Genomic DNA, 17,847 nt, shown 5'->3' with positions numbered 1-17,847 from the left:
AGTTTCTAATTCTATCATTCGCCATCACCAACTCGGTATTTTATTGATCTTCCGCATCCCATCGTCTTATCTTTTGTTCTATGCAATCGGCCGGATATAAAGGGGATTATAATAATTTTGTTTGATTTTTCTCCGCCGAAAAAAGATTTTTACTTAATTTGCTAATTGGTTTGAAGCTACACTTATTTGGCAAAAGAGGTTATCCACTGGATTTGAAGGCTAAAAACATGTATAGATAGGTCTACACTGGATATTAATCAATTATTACACACTGCGGCTACTTGGCTGAAATTTAAAGAGGATGATTATACTTGTATTTGGGACTTTTTGTTGTTTGAATACGTAGGGTTTAAAATTGGAGTAGGTATTAATATATATGTATGTAATTATATCAAATTTGTGCCTCATTCCATGAGTTTATACGACCATACGACCCATATCAGTTTAGACGTCTTCCTTGCTTGAGATTTCTGACTAAGTCAAGGGTACAAACTGGATTTTTCCTTTACTACTTTTGAATGCTTTGGATACGAATTCGGCACTCTATCTGTATGAAAAATTCATATTTCCTAAATCAAAGCATTCCTCTGAGGTAATTTTGCTTTTCATCAATTTTAGGAAACTTATCCATGTTTGGGGCTACGATTTAAGAGTTTCAAATTTAACTATGTTTGCTTAAAAAAAGCTTTGTATAACTAATTTTCTTTTACTAATAATCATACTATATAGTTGCTCCCTATAATAAATGCTATTTAGTTTAATGTTACTTATATTTAATTTTATACTATATATTCGAATATTTGTAAAAACTACTGTGATCTTAAATAAATAAATTATAAATGTTTCAAAGAATATATCTAAAAAAAAATTCTACAAAAAACTGCAGCTTATTAGTTGTGCCACATTTTTTCACTTGCATTTGCTGCAGCCCAATGCAATAATTGGGGGTAGACCCGCGAGAAGAGCTATTTGACTATATTGGCTTAGGAATGCAACTTGAAGAAAAGCAGTGTATTTTATTCTTATAAATATTCTTTAGTATACTTTAAATTCTTTATTATTATAAAATTCCTGAGCGAAATGCAATAATTGGAGAAATAGTATAAGGTTAGGCCAGGCTAGTTATCTAAATAAGTGACCTCTAAAGTTAGCAAGGGATTGCTTAGAGTCATAAATTCCTAATCCTCTAGTTGACAATATCATTCAACGAGTGAAAGAACGTAAAACACAAGAACGTAGACATCTAAGTCGGCATCTGCAAAATGCGGACAGTAACACAGAATCTGATCCAAGGTATTTTTAGCCTTATTGTACCATTAGTACTAAAGCTAAATCAGGAATTTCTTATCCTAGTTCAAGTTTTTCCTACAGGGGCATTACACCGGCATGTGCGATTCAATCAGCTACTTTTTTTGTCACAAATTTTGAATCGTCACTTCGTCGCTTTTGTATTTGGTTCATTGGGCAATTCGCTTAATTTGCGTTGGCTAGTTTAGCCACTCAGCTAAGTTTAACTAAACAGACCGAGAAAAAAATGAAAACAATCGTAGGTGTGTTTATCATACAAATTAATTCGTGCGCACCGGCGACGTTCGTTTACGGAAGAAATTGTATGACGTCGAAAACCTGTGATTTTTTTGTGTGCAGTTCGTTGGTCGGTGAATTGCCAAATTTACATGAGTTGAATTTACATATCGTTGTATGTATGTATGTATAAGTATATGCGGGCGAGTATGGAGTGAGTACAGCTAACCTACACCCCCTAAATTGGCAGCGACATTTTTCAAGTTCGATGTCAATGTTTTGTTTACAATTTTTTCTACATTGATTCGGTTTTGTTTATAGGCTCCCATTGATGGCTGTATTGGTTTAAAACTGTCAATGGGTGCAGTTTGGCACCAATGATACTGAATAGTATATAATTCTCGTGCGCGATAGTTTGTGCCCAGTTTTTGGCAATTGTTACTTAACGTTCTTGTATTTGCAAGGAAGGGGAAACTAAGAGCGCAAAGTGGCATTTCATTTAGAGGGTAAGTTACAAGTTGTTACTGGATAAATTTTTACTTGTAAGAGTAGGGCAATAGAAAAAACCGTTTCTCACAAGCATACGCTCATGCAATATACGAATAAAAGGTTGAATTTTGAAAAACCTGTGTTGAAAAACTTTGAGTAGAAGCAAGTTAACTTAAGAAAAAAGTACAACTATCCTCAGATCGCAGTAGAATTTAAAATTTTCCATTATTTTTTAACTTTTTTGAATTGCGTTCTGGATCTTACAAGTTTTTTATACTTGTAATATTTGCCGCTCTCAGAGTGAATGCTCTCAAATTTTTAGAAAATTCGTTCTTCTGTCTTTCTTTTTTTACTGGAAAAGTAGGAGAATATACCGAATGCAAGCAACTCAATTCTGGTGATGATATCAAAAGATTTTGAAGGGAAAAGAGCTGCAGCCTCAGTCGCGGGGTTATATACTGTTAGAATTTTCAAAAGGTCGATTTTTTTTTTCTTAATGTACATATATTTAAGAATACACACAGAAAATTTAATATCGTTCCGATGAATATTTTCGAAGTTACACGCAAATTTAAAAAGGCGTTTCAGAGTGCTAGAAAGTGCTTTTCAAACTTTAAACGCATTTTTCTCAAAATGTTGTTTTCAAAGGCGGTGACCAACATTGCTCGAAAACGGCTAAACCGATTAGTCTCAAATTTTAGCACGAGCTTCTTAAATATATTTTTTAGTAGTTAACCGAAGATTTTTTCTCACCGATAAATATTTTTTTGAAGTGAAACTTCTTAGGCGTCGATGGACGAGCGATAATGGACGTAGAGGAAAAGGAGAGAGAGAGCTATACCTTATAATATATCTTAGATACACTTTAGGCTATTTTTCCTGAGTTAATGTTCCCAGTCAAAATTTCAACAATTTATGGTATATTTTGGTGAAGCCTGCCAATGAACCATCCTTTATAACAGATTTATCGTTCTAGTAGTCTGTCATTAAATTGTGAAAAATTAAAATGCAGTGAAATTTGCTTACAGTAAGCGCGCTAATAGTTGCTAAAAATATGTTCACAAATTTAATTTTTTTTATAAAATTCTATTTTTGACGTCAGTTAAAAATCGCGATTAAAAACACTTACTCCCACAATAAAATAAATAGCGTCTGCTCTCATTTACTTTAGTCAATTAGAGCAATTTTATAGTTGCTTTGCATAAGAAATTAGCAGCAGTCGAAAACTGCGCTAATAAATTCGAATTATATAGTCACACATAGCGCGTGCATGCGTGACAGTGATGTACCTACGAGCAGCTGATGTGATCGATATTTCGATAATTGATCCGATGGCGTTAACGAATTTCTTGAGTTTTAGCAAATCGTGCACGATTTATAAATAATAAAAACGGATATTATAATTTATTTAAAACCAAACACAGACTTAAAAAAAATAATAAAATATTAAAATAAAATAGTGCAGTGTGAATTATTTTTGCATTTAACTTTTCTTTGACTTTTGCGCATTTCTATTTATTTAATTTAGTGTTTTAGTTCCTTAAATCGGCGACTAAGTGAAAAAGTGCACTGCCAATATTTTTGGTAAATATTGGGTTATTATTTTTTTATTTATATAATAATTAACATTTAAGCTGAAATACAAGCGCAATACTTTGTAACTATTTAAGTGATTACCTTAGTTTGGTATGCGGAAAATTACTCTACACATACAAAGGGTGGGCTTGCTTTCAAATCCTAAGTTATTCGTACACTGACACCTATTTCATGCCTAAAAATATAACCCGATCTGAATATCTTATTAGAAGTAAAATAGAAGAACTGTTCATTAACAAACGAGCTACGATCTACTGGGCGCTTGGACGCAAAAACACATTCTGTGTGAAAGAATAAAATTAATGTGACTACTGAAAGAAAATTTCATACCGTAAAAAACCCAAAATCCTTAAATTCCGTTATACCTTGTAAAGCATTATTAGAAATAGTGTGACATTTATTAAAAACGTGATGACGCCTCAAAAATGTTTAATGAAAACATTTTTAATATTCAAAGCCGACGCGTCTGTCTGTCTCATCCACCAACGACGAAGATTGTTTGAGTCGTATTGCAGCTTCTAAGCATCCTCTGAGTCCTTAACAGATGAGAAGTTTTTAAATCATACGCAAAGAGCAGAAATTCGTATCGGACAAACATTAACTTATGTCATTGATAAAAATTAACTCTTAACTACTTTGGGGAACACTTGAAGTAGAAAAAAATGGTTCGTTAATACTCCATCAATTTTTACCACGCACCGCCTCTCGCTCAAATATGACTTAAGCCATTGCAAAAAGGTAGAGTGAAAGCCCAAGCACGCAAATTTGTTCACTACAATCTCGTGCGACGCTTTGTCAAATATATATATATCAAATATATATATATGTTTGGCCGAGCTCCTCCTCGTATTTGTGGTGTGCGCCTTGATGTTGTTCCACAAACGGAGGGACCTACAGTTTTAAGCCGACTCCGAACGGCACATATTTTTATGAGCAGCTTTTTCATGGCAGAAATACACTCGGAGGTTTGCCATTACCTGCCAAGGGGCGACCGCTATTAGAAAAATGTTTTTCTTAATTTTGGTGTTTTCATCGAGACTCGAACCGACGTTCTCTCTGTGAATTCCGAATGGTAGTCGCGCACCAACCCATTCGGCTACGGCGGCCGCCGTGTCAAATGCCCTAGAGAAATCAGTGTAAATGCAATCAACTTGGAGTCCTTTGGAAAACGATGACTTACAGAACTCGATAAAAAAAGCAAAATTAGTAGCTGTAGGGCGGCCATGTTGATTTGGGTTAATTAAAAACTTAACCGCAAAAAAAATTTTGTCCTTTACAAGGTATTCAAATAGTTTAGAGGTGCTTGATGGCTTGGAAATCTGCCTATAATTGCGAGTATCATTTTTTCTTCCGCTTTTAAAATAAGTTGTGATTATTGTTAATATCCATTCATTTAAAGAAATGCTCGTAGATAAGGTTTTGTTAAAAATGATTTCAAAACGAATTGCCAACGCTGAGCAATTCTTGAGCAAGATAGCTGAAACACCTATTAGCATCTTTACGTGACAAAAGAGAAATTGCCGAATTGGCAAAATTTAGAACTAAAGATATCCCGGATGAAGAGTCAGCGGCACATATGTAAATAGTTTGAGGCCGAGTGCGAAATGAAAAACCGTACTTTAAATGTGTTGCAGGAAATCACTAAAATGTTGTTTTTTTTTTTAATAAAAGTGTTCGGTAAAAACGCGTCGAACTTATTCCCCAACCTAACATATTTGTTAAACTTTTGGTTACAAATTCTTTATAATTCATAGGCTAACAATTTAAATCTTAAGAGAGGAATTCAATAAGTACCCGTTGTAGGAATGAAGCCACTACATTTCAATTTTTTTTCCCCCCTACATAGTCCCCTTTTACAAAGATACACTTCTCCCAACGCTCCCGTCATTTTTTTAATTCCTCCAAAAATAGGATTTGTCGAACTCTCCTCTGTCTCGGTGACGACTTTCTCGTTCGAACCAAATTTTATTCCCGCGAATCATTTCTTTAGGGAACAAGAAAAAGTTACAGGGAGCCAGATCGGGTGAATACGTCTACTTGTATTGAACTTAACACCCGATCACTAGGCGGAATCCAATAAACAGTAACTTACGCTTTTAAGAAAAAATAAAAATTGTCCGTGGAGCTTTGCTTCCATTTGTTCACAATTGACAATAGAATGAGTTGAACATTACAGAAATGAATTATTTAAGAATGTAACAGTTTCGGCAGCGAAGGGGAATGTACGTAGAATGAAGGGGAATATATGGTAGAGCGGAGAACGGCAGTGCTCTGTTACGGCGAAGGGCAGAAAAGGCGGCTCTACTTATACTATATATCATTAGACTTTGCATAATATATCTATTTTGTTCGCAGTGCTCTAATAATAATAATAATTATTATTATATATATACGAGGTGAAGTCCCAAATAACACAAAAATATTTTTATGACGCCATCTTTTTAATGAGTTAGTGCATTGGAAATTACAACCCTAGCTGACTTCCAATGAAAGCTTGGTGACATTCAGTCCAGTGGAAGCGAAGTTATTGCGTCTAAAGTGTCAGTATGTTTGTGTCATCGGTACAAAAATGAGTTTCGAACAAAGAGCTAATATCAAATTTTGTTTTAAAATCGGTAAAGCGTTTATCGAAACATTTGAATTGATGAAAAAAGTTTATGACGATGATTGTCTATCTCGTGCCAAAGTTCATGAGTCGTTTACACGTTTCAGAGATGGTTGTGAGGGCATAAATAAAAATGAACAAATCCGTAATCCTCGAACACTCTATCGAAATTGTTAGTAAATTTATCAAAAATGAACCGAAATCATCGTTAAAATTCATTGAATCGGTTTATCGCGTTTTAACTGATCATTTGGGATTACGAAAGGTCTATGCACGTTTCATTCCGCACAAGTTAACTGAGAATCAAAAATTGCTCAGAATTCAACATTCGAAAGAACTCATTAAAGAGGCGAGAAATGACGAGAACTTCCTTTACAACATTACGAGGGGTGCCTTTTATATGTCGGGATTTGGCAACCCTGGTGTTGCAGTCTGGCAACTGACAGCTGTATTGCAAAGTTTGACATTTTTTAGCTTTTACGTACTCAGAACGTTTTGAAATACCAGCGCTATTTGTGTTGTTTACAGTAACTTAAAAGATTCATCTCGGTCCAAAAATTAAATTAAGTCGTGAACATTTTCGTGCGATTATTTTTTACAACTTTCGACGTGGATTAACTCAGCAACCTTGCATGGATGAACTTAATTCATTTTTTGGCAATGAAGCTCCATCAAGGACCAGTGTTTATCGATGGTATGGTGAATTCAATCGTGGTCGTAGTTCACTCCAAGACGAATTTCGTGAAGGTCGTCCAAAATCAGTGGTTGTTCTGAAAACCATTGATGCTGTGCGCGAACTGATATTGCAAGATCGTCAAGTGACCTATCGTGAGATTGAGACAATCTTAGGCATTAGTGGGACCAGCATACATTCAATATTGCATAAACATTTGACTGTCAAAAAAATTTGTTCGCGTTTGATCCCACACAATTTTTCAATCGCTCAAAAAAAGGCTCGTGTCGATTGGTCGAAGGAAAGGCTCAAAAAATACGATCGCGGGAATTCGAAACACGTCTATGACATCGTGACAGGTGATGAGTCATGGATTTACGCGTATGAGCCCGAAAATAAACAGCAGTCGACTGTGTGGGTGTTTCAAGATGAGCCAAATCCAACAAAAGTGGTTCCCGCACGAAGCACTTCCAAGCAAATGGTCGCCTATTTTTTCGGAAAAACTGGACATGTCGCAACCGTACCACTAGAACAACGCAGAACAGTAAATTCTGAGTGGTACACAACCATTTTTTTGCCAGTTGTCTTCCAAGAAATTAGGAAAACCAATCGCCAAAGACGGATCACTCTTCACCAGGACAATGCGAGCTCTCACACATCGGCTCAAACAACTGCATTTTTGAGCACCCAAAACATCGAATTAATGCGTCATCCGCCGTATAGTCCTGGCTTGGCACCGAATGACTTCTTTTTACTCCCGTACGTAAAAAACAAACTGAGAGGTCAACGTTTTTCGACACCTGAAGAAGCGGTTGCGGCATTCAGAATGCACGTTTTGGAGGTACCTCATTCAGAGTGGCAAAAGTGCTTCGACAATTGGTTCAAACGCATGCAAAAGTGTATGGATCTTCATGGAGAATATTTAATAAAAGGCACCTCTCGTATAACTGATGATGAAACGTGCTGTTGCCTTCATGAACCCGAAACTAAGCGTTAAAGTGCGGAATGGAAGGCAGAAGATGAGCCACGACCCAAAAAATCGCGTTTGGAGAAGTCAAAAATCAAGTCGATGCTCATTTGTTTTTACGATTCCGTGCCAAGAAAGTGGAGCAAATCGTCAAAGCAGTTTTCTATTTTGGCGTTTTGAAACGTTTGTTGCTTCACATTCGGCGAATTGAATAGCGCGAAGGAGAAAGCTGGCGCTTATTGCATGATAATGCACCATCTCATCGATCCACTCTTGTGACTGTTCTTTTTTTTTTTTGACTAGAAATCGCATTTTAACCATCAATCACTCACCGTATTCGCCTGATATGGCTAACTGTGACTTCCACCTATCCGGAAAATTGCATTTGGTCATGAAAGAAAAACGTTTTACGTCCGTAGAGGCCATCCAAAATATTTGTACTGACATCCTGAAGGACACTCAGGAAAGCCTTTAGATCGTGCAAAACAGTATATCGAGGCCAGAGGGGGCTATTTGGAATAAATAAACTTGAAGTTATCAGAACAACGCTCCTGTCGTTTCTATGTCTTGTTTATTTTGGGCCTCACCTTGTATATCTATTTTGTTCGCAGTGAGCGGTGCTATAATAATAATAATATATACATACAAACATACATTTTAGGATATACGGAAAACGTGGTTGTACTTAATATACATATTGCTCATTTACTTCTATATCATCAGTGTCATAACACAAAAAATCAAAATGTGTAGCAGAATGGGCTACAAAGTCTGCAATTTGCATACTATGCCTCCATGAGCAAAAGTAATGATAATTTATGTCTGTTCATGTAAAAATTATCCAGTAACTTATATTCTGAGAATTCTCTCTTAAAGAGAAAATATCAAAAAAAGTGCATGAACGCAAAACCAGTAACAATTTGGAAGTTTTACGAACATCTGATTAAATATTTGGCAGGAAAAGTCACAAAAATTAAAATTATTTTACTTGAGCTACCTCGTATTAAATAAAAAAATAAAAAACATAGCAAAAAAATGCAAAATAACGAGCTTCGGAATCACATGATTTCATTTTCTGCACAATAATTTGTTCCATTTCATCATCGCTGTCAGATGTAGAACATTTCTCCAGCAACTGCAATTCGCAAATTTTAAATCGTGTTTGTTTTTACTTTGCTGTTTTTCTCACTTGCAAATTCTTACAAGCAAAAAATTATCCGGTAAAAACGTGCAACTTCCCCTCAAAATGAAAAGTCATTTTGCTCTCTCACTTTCCCCTACTTTACACGTTTTTTGGGTACATGAACACCAAAAGGTGATAATTTGTAACAATTTTGAGAGATGCGGTTAGCAGATCTCGCTGTGAATTTTTTACACAGCGTAAAAGAATAGCTGCTGATGATTTTTGCATACCAATCTAAAAAACAATTTTTTTTTTTTAATTATGACGCTGAAGAAGTAATAAGCGATATGTAGCAGAATGTTTCATACTTGCATGGAAACGGGAGCCTAAATTTTCATGTTTGCTCTAATCTTTGTGAAATTTTTCACACTTTGCTGCCAATACTACACCGCACAAAAAATTATAAGACCAAGACACCAGACTATGATGATATCTACTAAAGCAATACTAGGAAAATATCCTAATATCGTTTCGTTGATTACACAGCCATGGACAGATGAATAACACAAATGTGAACTTTATATGTTAAGTTAAGTTTTTAGTACGAAGTCTGCTTTGATCAAATAAATTTGTTTGTTTACATTTGTTACCCTTATTAAGCTTACATTTATGAGAGGAATTCACCGTTTTTTTTTTATGGAAACCAAGAATCTTGTCTACAGCTGTCCAGAAAGCTTGTAGGAAGGCGACTTATGGAAGTCCAGCTGTTTGGCCGCATAAGCAGAAAAAAACCACTCCTCTCAAAACTACCTACATATCAAACACCGACTTTCCTTTCAAAAGCCCACAAAGACAAATCTATTCAGTTTTGGAACAACGTAATATACTTTGGACCGACGAAACAAAATAAATAGAATGGGACCAGATGGGAAAACTATTGTAAAAAAAACAAGCGCTAAATCCTAGGTTCAGAAAAACGACGATTAAACACGGCGGCGGAAGCATCATGGTTTGGGGAGCTTTTTCCTGGCATGGTGTTGGACCGATTTCTCGCGTGGTTGGTAAAATGGATAGATTTCAGTGTCTGGATATACTCCAGAATAAAATGGAGCCATTTGTGTTTGAGTTTATGCCATTAAATTGGATATTTGTGCAGGACAATGATCCCAAGCATACAGCAAAGACAGTGAAGCAATGGGTCTGAAGAGAGAAAATTAATGTACTGGATTGGACGGCGCAGAGCCCTGATATCAATCCAATAGAGAATTTGTGGAGTGACGTTAAGGTCAAAGTCGCTAACAAAAATTTTTAAAATTTTGGTTGGTTGGTTGGTTAAGGTGGTGATTCTTCCAGAATCCAACTAGCGCTTCCGCACCATTTTGTTGACACATCCTCCTTACCAACCTGTTTAACAGTTATTTACAGCATGACTATAACCAGTCTGTGCAGTTTAAGAAACTTATTAGGTTGTTGACGTCGAGGCCAAACAGTTGTTCGAGGTTCTCGTACAGCGGCTGGCCCAGTGTTAACATTCTGTCCTTCCATTGGGCAGGGCATTCGCAGAGGAAATAGAAGATTGTCTCCTTTTTCTCCAGTTGCTTACAACTGTGACAGTATGTGTTGTGAGGGATGTCCATTTTGGCTGCTTGTTCCCCCACAGACTAAAAGCCAGTTGTGACTGTCGTTAGTCTCCAGGCGTCCCGTCGTTTCATGTTTATCAATGTTGACGATTGCTTAAGGTTGTAGGTGGGCCATAACGTTCTGCTAATTTTGCATTTTGTCCATCTTCAATCCGCGTTTCGGAGGTATTTTTGGGAAATTATATTCTTGCCTGTATCTAATGGTGTGAATACCGATTTTGCAAGAGCGTTACTCATGGCAGATCCCCCTCTTGCCAGTTCATCTGCTTTTTCGTTACATTCAATGTTCCGATGTCCCGGGACCCAGATTAAGGTAACTTTATGGTGTTCACTCAAGATGGTGAGGCTATTCCTACTTTGTTCCACCACTTTAGAGGTTGTGGTGGCCGAACACAGTGCCTGGATTGCAGCTTGGCTATCCGAAGGAATAGCGATATTGCCTTTAAAAGAGAAATCTACGATGGAGGTTTGATACTCGCTTCCAAAGGAAAGATGCCACAAGCTTGTAGAAGGAATGGAGCGACGGCTTGAAGAAGTAATCAAAAACGGTGGATATAGTACAAAATCCTAATCTGGTAAAACACTATTATTACTTAACTATCTGATTTGTTTACTATTTTTGCTTTTATTTGGATTTTTTTAGGATGTGCTATTTATATGTCCAGGAGAAGGTTTCGTTCTCGTAAATTATTATAAATCAGAACTGAAATTGACCATTCTTTTGTTTTAAAGTGGAAATAAATAGGTTTTTTTATTTTTTATGTTGCTTTTTCCCCCAGTAAGAAATAATTATTTAAAAACATATTCAATTCTTTGCTTTCAAAGTCTAAATGTGCTATTTAATTGACCATGGCTGTATGTTTAAAACGGTATATGTCATAACGGGAATTATGTCACATTTATTGCTAGTATTTTACTTGTTCTGTACCGAACGAAATAATTATAAGACCAAAAGCGTTTGCTTTTTAATTTAAAAGTGTGCAATGCCCGTTATTAAGTGTAAAGACGCAACGCAACAAGTTTGTTATTAGTTATTAGTTATTAGTTAGTAATAAATAAATATTTTTCGTACCTGATACTCCAACCGAAGCTCTCTATTTACTTACCATTCATTTCAATACGTTCGCGCAGCTCCGTTGCACGATTTTTCTTTTCGAGGCCATGTTCTATGTGATAGTAGATGCTGGCGCCAAACATCAAATATGCAATGTAAAAGATGAGCAACAAGATCCAGCGTTGCGGCGACATTACTCTGCTCACACAATCCTGCTGCCGATGGCCTCTGCCAAACTCTGTGCCATGCCGATGATGCGATGATGATTTCAATGCAAGCAAACGTTTGGCATACATTAAGTAAAGCATGTCCCAGGATTTTCAATGAACGAACGAATGGAGGAACGTAGAAAAAACAAAAACAATTATGTAGTAGTGCACAATGCACGCTTAAAATTTAATTTATTTTAAATAATATTATTTTTGCATGAAAATCATTTGAAGGGGAAGTCGCGTAATTTTTTTTTTTTTTATTCTTATTATTATTTTTTTTGTTTTAAGGTACGCGTTTAAAATCTAAATTGCAGGATTTCGCTAGAAACGAGTTTGATATGCAACGCGTACATGACGCGCGGAATATAGCGCACAAACTGCTAGCGCTTGTGCCTATAAGTTCACTTGAAAGCGACAATATACCTGGTATGTTTGTATGTGCATATGCAGTTGTACTATAAAAAGTAATAGCGCAAAAAATTAAATCAAACAAGAAAGTATTCCTATTTGCCATTGAAGTGCTCAAGTATTACTTGAAGTAGGCTGGCATTATCAGCGCCTTATGGCCAAGCAGGCGCTTGCACACTCCACCCACCAATTGCCACCCTCAATTAGACAGCAGTATACAACTAATTTGTAATTAATAACAAACAAAAACAACAACAGAAACAAAAAACTATCACTAATTTCTAGATATCAGCGCTAACGGCAATCGCACGATATAAAAAATAAAAATAAAGCAAGCAAGTCTTGATGATGATGATGATCTTTGTGCTCGTGATTACCGTTACTTAACTGTGTTTGCGTTTGTTTACTTCCACATACCTCAGAGTTGCTTTTTTCTTTCATTTTTGTGCGTCTGTGTTTATCGACAACCATACGTAACAAGAGATTAGAAGAAATTGAAGGCAATCCAAGCAACCAAAGTACACTTAGCGAAAATATTGAAAAACCTTTTGAAATGTGATTTACGGTACTCGCACGTGATTTATTAATTACTGTTGTGATTTATTATTATTCTTAGTTGTAGTAGGAAAAACTTATTAAAGTTAAGTGATTTTAGAAATGAAAAGTTTTTATTTATTACCCACGACGGGGGTTCAATAAGTACCCGTGTTAGAAATGAAGACACCATTTTTTTTAATATTTTTTTCAACGATTTTAGAAATGAAAAGTTTTTATTTATTACCTACGAGGGGAGTTCAATAAGTACCCGTGTTAGAAATGAAGACACCATTGTTTATTTTTTTTTTATTTTTCAACATAGTCCCGGTTTAGAAATATAGACTTTCCCCAACGCTCCGGCCTTTTCTTTAATCCCTCCAATAGGATTTTTCGAACTCTCCAAACTACACCTCTGTCTAGGCGATGACATCCTCATTTGAACTAAATTTTTTTCCTGCGAGCCATTTCTTTATGTTAGGGAACAAGAAAAAGTCGCAGGGAGCCAGATCGGGTGAAATCGGGGGGTAAGGCAGCAATTCATATCAATTCATAGCTCACATTTTTATAAATATCTCGATAGCTTAGAACTAAAGGGTTTTTCCAATAACAGGTGCTATGAATGAATGGATTGCGCTATTGAGAGATGATTAACGATTTCTTATGGGCGGAATTGGATGGTATTGATCTGGACAACGTTTCTTTTCAACAAGAGCACACAAGCTCTCGAAACCATTGATCTTTTACGGGAAAAGTTTCCGGACCGTGTTAATTCTCGAAGAGGTTATCGCAATTGACCACCGAAATCTTGTGATTTAACACCTTGTGACTTCTTTCTTTGGGGCCACGTGAAAGAGAAGGTCTACGCCAACAGCCCAGGGACGATTCAAGACCTCAAAGATGGAATTCATGAGGCTATCGAGGACATAGGGCAGCCCCTTTGTAATTCGGTTTCGGAAAATTTCATGATCGTGGTGGTCATTTGCCTGATGTTGTTTTCCAATATTAATGGCATACCTTCCTCTTTATAGTGAAATAAACATCCGATCATTTATATTAAAATGTAGCATTTTTCTTTGAATAGCCAAATAACACCTCTTATTGGAAAACCCTTTAGTAACCGTTGTTCCGTCGTTACTACGTGTGAGGTGACTCCACTAAAACATCACTCCTCTTCTCTTGGATTTGTCCCTCAACCCCGGAACTGCTACCGCATTGCTTCGAGGTAGAGGTCCAAGTTGGCGCCCAAAGAAGAACACATTCACTTAGTCACTCTACGTCCAGCCTCGCCTGTTTTGAGCAATATATGCTTAATGCTCTCAGCATACGTCTCCAATTTCATGCTTCTTTTTTTCGAATAATACCTCCAACGCAGTTTGCGACGGCATTTCATTTTTCTTCGCTTATTATCACTTTTTCGATTATTTCTTCAGGTGTACAATAGATCGTTGCAGAGCTGTTCTCCCTGTGTTCCACCTCTCGCATTTGGAGAAGGTGTGTCCGCATCATCGTAGTCAGTATATCCATAAATGCTATTTGGTAGGTTCACCTTTTCTATTCGCCACAAATACTTGCGAAAGGACCCGTATCCGGACAAAAACCTTGTGAGAGGTAATAGTTACCTGGAACGTTATTTCTTTCTACCCATTTTTATACATCGGGTGTTAGTCTCGCTGTACATCTACCGATCTGTTCAGAGTTCCATCTTGTAGGTCTAGGTGTGAGCGTTCGAATTCTAATGTCGGAAAAGCATTGTCCTGGAATTCCTATGATTTTTGCCTCACATCTCCGTTTGCGCTCTTGTGCTAGAAGATCTATAGGTATGGTTCCGTTGATAACTAAAACCGTTGCTTCCGATACTATGTATTCTGTATGAAGAAACCACTCTGAGAGCGCAGGTACGTTGCACAAATTATAAAGATTTTCGCCGGAACTTCACGCTAAGCGATTCTGCCCATATTTCGCATCCGTTTAGAAGAATCGAGTTCATCGGATCCATTAAAAGTTTTCGCTTGCTCTGTGTGGGACCACCTCCAAGGTTTACCATGAGCTTACTTAACATGCCGGTTTCTTTGGCAACTCTAGTACTAGCACTAAGTTCCACGAATACGATTCGGTACGCTTTATATCTCTCGCCAAATTTTTGAACTAATACTAAATTCGAGAGATAATCTATAGGAAGATCTAAATAACTTATCAAAGAAGTAGTTCTGGATCAGATATTTATGTATGTTACTAGTTCATTATTTTCCCCAGGGTACATACACACACACATTTAAGGGGACCGTCTAGTTTAGCACTTTCAAAAAATCAATTTTTTTTACATTTTTCGAAAGTATATGTATGTAGAAATATTGTGTTTAAACAGGCCTTTCGAGAGGGGGGGGATCGGGTACTTTTTCCCCCGGGGCCGGAGTTTTCATAGGGGCCCGGACTCGAGGGTAATTCCAAGAAATTTCCTGCTTGAAAAAATATAGTAAATAATACTTCTACCAGAGTTCCGTCACAGACTTTTTTTGGTGTCACCATATCGAATGTTATGATCACGATTACGAAGAATAGATATAATATGGTGATACAAAAGTGTATGTTATTGAGCTCTTATTAAAATGGAACATTTTATGCTACTGATTTATAAGGTAATTAATAATTATAGTGATGATTAGATTAAATTTAGATAGTTGATTTTAAATGAAGACCAATTTTGAAACGTAGTTATCCTTTAAAGCAATTTGTCCTTACGTTGATAAAGAATTAAATGTAGAGATAGCAATAATACTTTTTATAGACTAGAAATTTTTGATTTTTCACTGGGTATGTTATTATATAAATACATTTTTAATTCTTTTTATTTTTATTTTTTTTTTAATTCCATTTTTTAATATTCTGCACCCTGCCAGTATCGGTTGCCGGCGCCGAAAGATCGTTCAGCGCTTTATCAAGGATCAAAGACTACCATCGTTCTTATTCAACTCAGAGTCGAGTAACAGGATTGGCAACTTTGTATTTGGAATCTGAGTTAGCAAGGAAACTCGACTTCGATGATATTATAAGAGCTTTTGCCTCAACTAAAGCAAGAAAAGCAAAATTCTAAGCATCGTGGCAGTCATTTTCAAATATTTGTAAGGCTCACAAAATGAATAAAAAATTTTAACTTTTTTCAGCTGCGTTTTTTATTTCAGATCTGCTGAAGAGTTCTCTAAAATTCATTTTAATCAATATTTCATAATTAATTATATCAAAAATTTTATCAATGAGTGTTTCAATGCTTAAATGTTATATCACTATAACATAATACGCATTTTGATAAATAAAAAAAATTTTAAGGGGCCCGCATCTCAAGTTTCCCCCGGGGCCCGAATACTCTCTCCACGGCCCTGTGTTTAAATTTCAGAGAGTTCGGAGCAGTGTAAATATATTTTTTTTCTTACCTGAACATCACTACCTAGAAGCGCTTGCCTGAGCGCGCAGGCAGGTATACCCGTTCTCTCGACCCCTCGTTTATAAAACGGTACCAAGGAGTTTACATAAACTGTTAGACTGATTCTTTTGAAATTTAAACCACATGATCTACACATACTAAACGAGGTGGTCCATCTATAAAATATTAAAATTTTGCATTGTTACTAATTGTTTATTAAAAAAAAAACAGCGAAAAAAAGTGCATTTTTTTCAATTTTTGTACGCCATTTTGATATTTTTCGATAAATATTGATTTTTATAGGTGGATTAACTAGTATTTGTTATACTGAATCTAACCCATTTTGATTTTTTTGTTTCAGACTAGCCGTTCCCGAGATTTGCTTGGTTCCGTTTTGCACTTCGATTTAAAGGCGTTTACGCGCGGCCACCATTTTAATATGCATATGAATAAAATGAATAAAATTTTTTTTTTTACACAATTTAAGACTTTATTTATTATATCTTACAATATCTATATCTGTATCTTTCATTCCATACTCAAAAATAATTCGTAAAAATAGCTTTTTTTTTAGCGCATGATCTGGACGGTCCCCTTAAGTGTTCTCATTTATATATTTATAGACAATGTCATAATATTTCCCCAGCATTGCTTATCTTTTAGAATAATATCACAATATATATAATTTATTGAATAATTTTAAAATATTGCTCAACATGTATTAAGATGATATATTGATTACAACAACTCACTTTCACGCATGTAATTGCTGTGTCTACATGCGCGATATCGATCTCAGATGTTTTAAAACTCAAGTATTTTGTTGAGCGAATTGTGAATGACTTGCATTCAGTCGCCAAAAATGTGATATTTTCTTCAAAAGATGCGTATTGTTCACTGTAATATAAAGCAAACAAACCAAGTAAGAAAAATAAATATTTAAGTAAATAAGTATCGCAGCCACTTAGTAAATATTGCAACACTCTAAAGTCATCACTTCTCTTAAGAGTAAAGAGCTGAACTTGCTGCACTCAAAGTTTTACGTAGCAAAATTACGAGGGAGGTCAATAAGTACCCGTGTTAGAAATGAAGACACCATTTTTTCAAACAATTTTTATTTTATTTTTCAACATAGTCCCCTTTTAGAAAGGTACACTTCTCCCAGCACTCCGGCCATTTTTAAACCCTCCAAAAAAATGGGATTTGTAGAACTCTCCAAAATACGCCTCTGTCGCGGCGATGATTTCCTCGTTTGAACTAAGTTTTTCCCGCGCGCCATTTCTTCATGTTAGCGAACAAGAAAAAGTCTCAGGGCTCCAGATCAGGTGAATACGGAGGGTGCGCAATTCATGCAGTTTAGCGGCGACAACCCCGAATAAATGTGCTGGTGCGTTATCGTGGTGAAACAGCACCTTCTTTTTCGTCAAATGCGGCTGTGTCCCCTTCAATTTTTTGTGAAAGCGGTCCAATAATTCACTGTAGTATCAGTCCAGTAGTCGTAGCCACCGTAGCCGAGTGGGTTGGTGCGGTACTACCATTCGGAATTCAAAGAGAACGTAGATTCGAATCTCGGTGAAACACCAAAATTAAGAAAACGTTTT

At 36.2% G+C, this 17,847-nt stretch overlaps 1 protein-coding gene and 1 long non-coding RNA gene across 5 annotated transcripts in view; one reads left to right on the top strand and one right to left on the bottom strand.

The window, feature by feature from the left end:
- Window positions 1-17,847, bottom strand: part of LOC128858930 (open rectifier potassium channel protein 1) — a 78,881-nt gene that overhangs the window by 23,265 nt on the left and 37,769 nt on the right. For 2 of the 4 annotated variants that reach the window (XR_008454073.1, XM_054095522.1), the window contains exon 1: window positions 11,724-14,000. Coding sequence is in view for 3 of the 4 variants with exons in the window: in XM_054095522.1 (XP_053951497.1) it covers window positions 11,724-11,979 (256 nt within the window). In the remaining variant the exon portion in view is untranslated. Of the gene's footprint in view, window positions 1-11,723; window positions 14,001-17,847 lie in introns of those variants that run through there. The other 2 variants (XM_054095523.1, XM_054095524.1) reach the window with 1 other exon arrangement.
- On the top strand, window positions 1,923-16,195 carry LOC128858931 (uncharacterized). The gene is made up of 3 exons (XR_008454074.1): window positions 1,923-2,030; window positions 15,726-15,947; window positions 16,008-16,195. It is a non-coding gene; the product is annotated as an uncharacterized LOC128858931 (long non-coding RNA).

This window comes from Anastrepha ludens, chromosome 3, assembly GCF_028408465.1.
Source record: "Anastrepha ludens isolate Willacy chromosome 3, idAnaLude1.1, whole genome shotgun sequence".
Lineage (NCBI taxonomy): Eukaryota > Metazoa > Arthropoda > Insecta > Diptera > Tephritidae > Anastrepha > Anastrepha ludens.
This window is presented reverse-complemented; position numbering and strand designations above follow the sequence as displayed.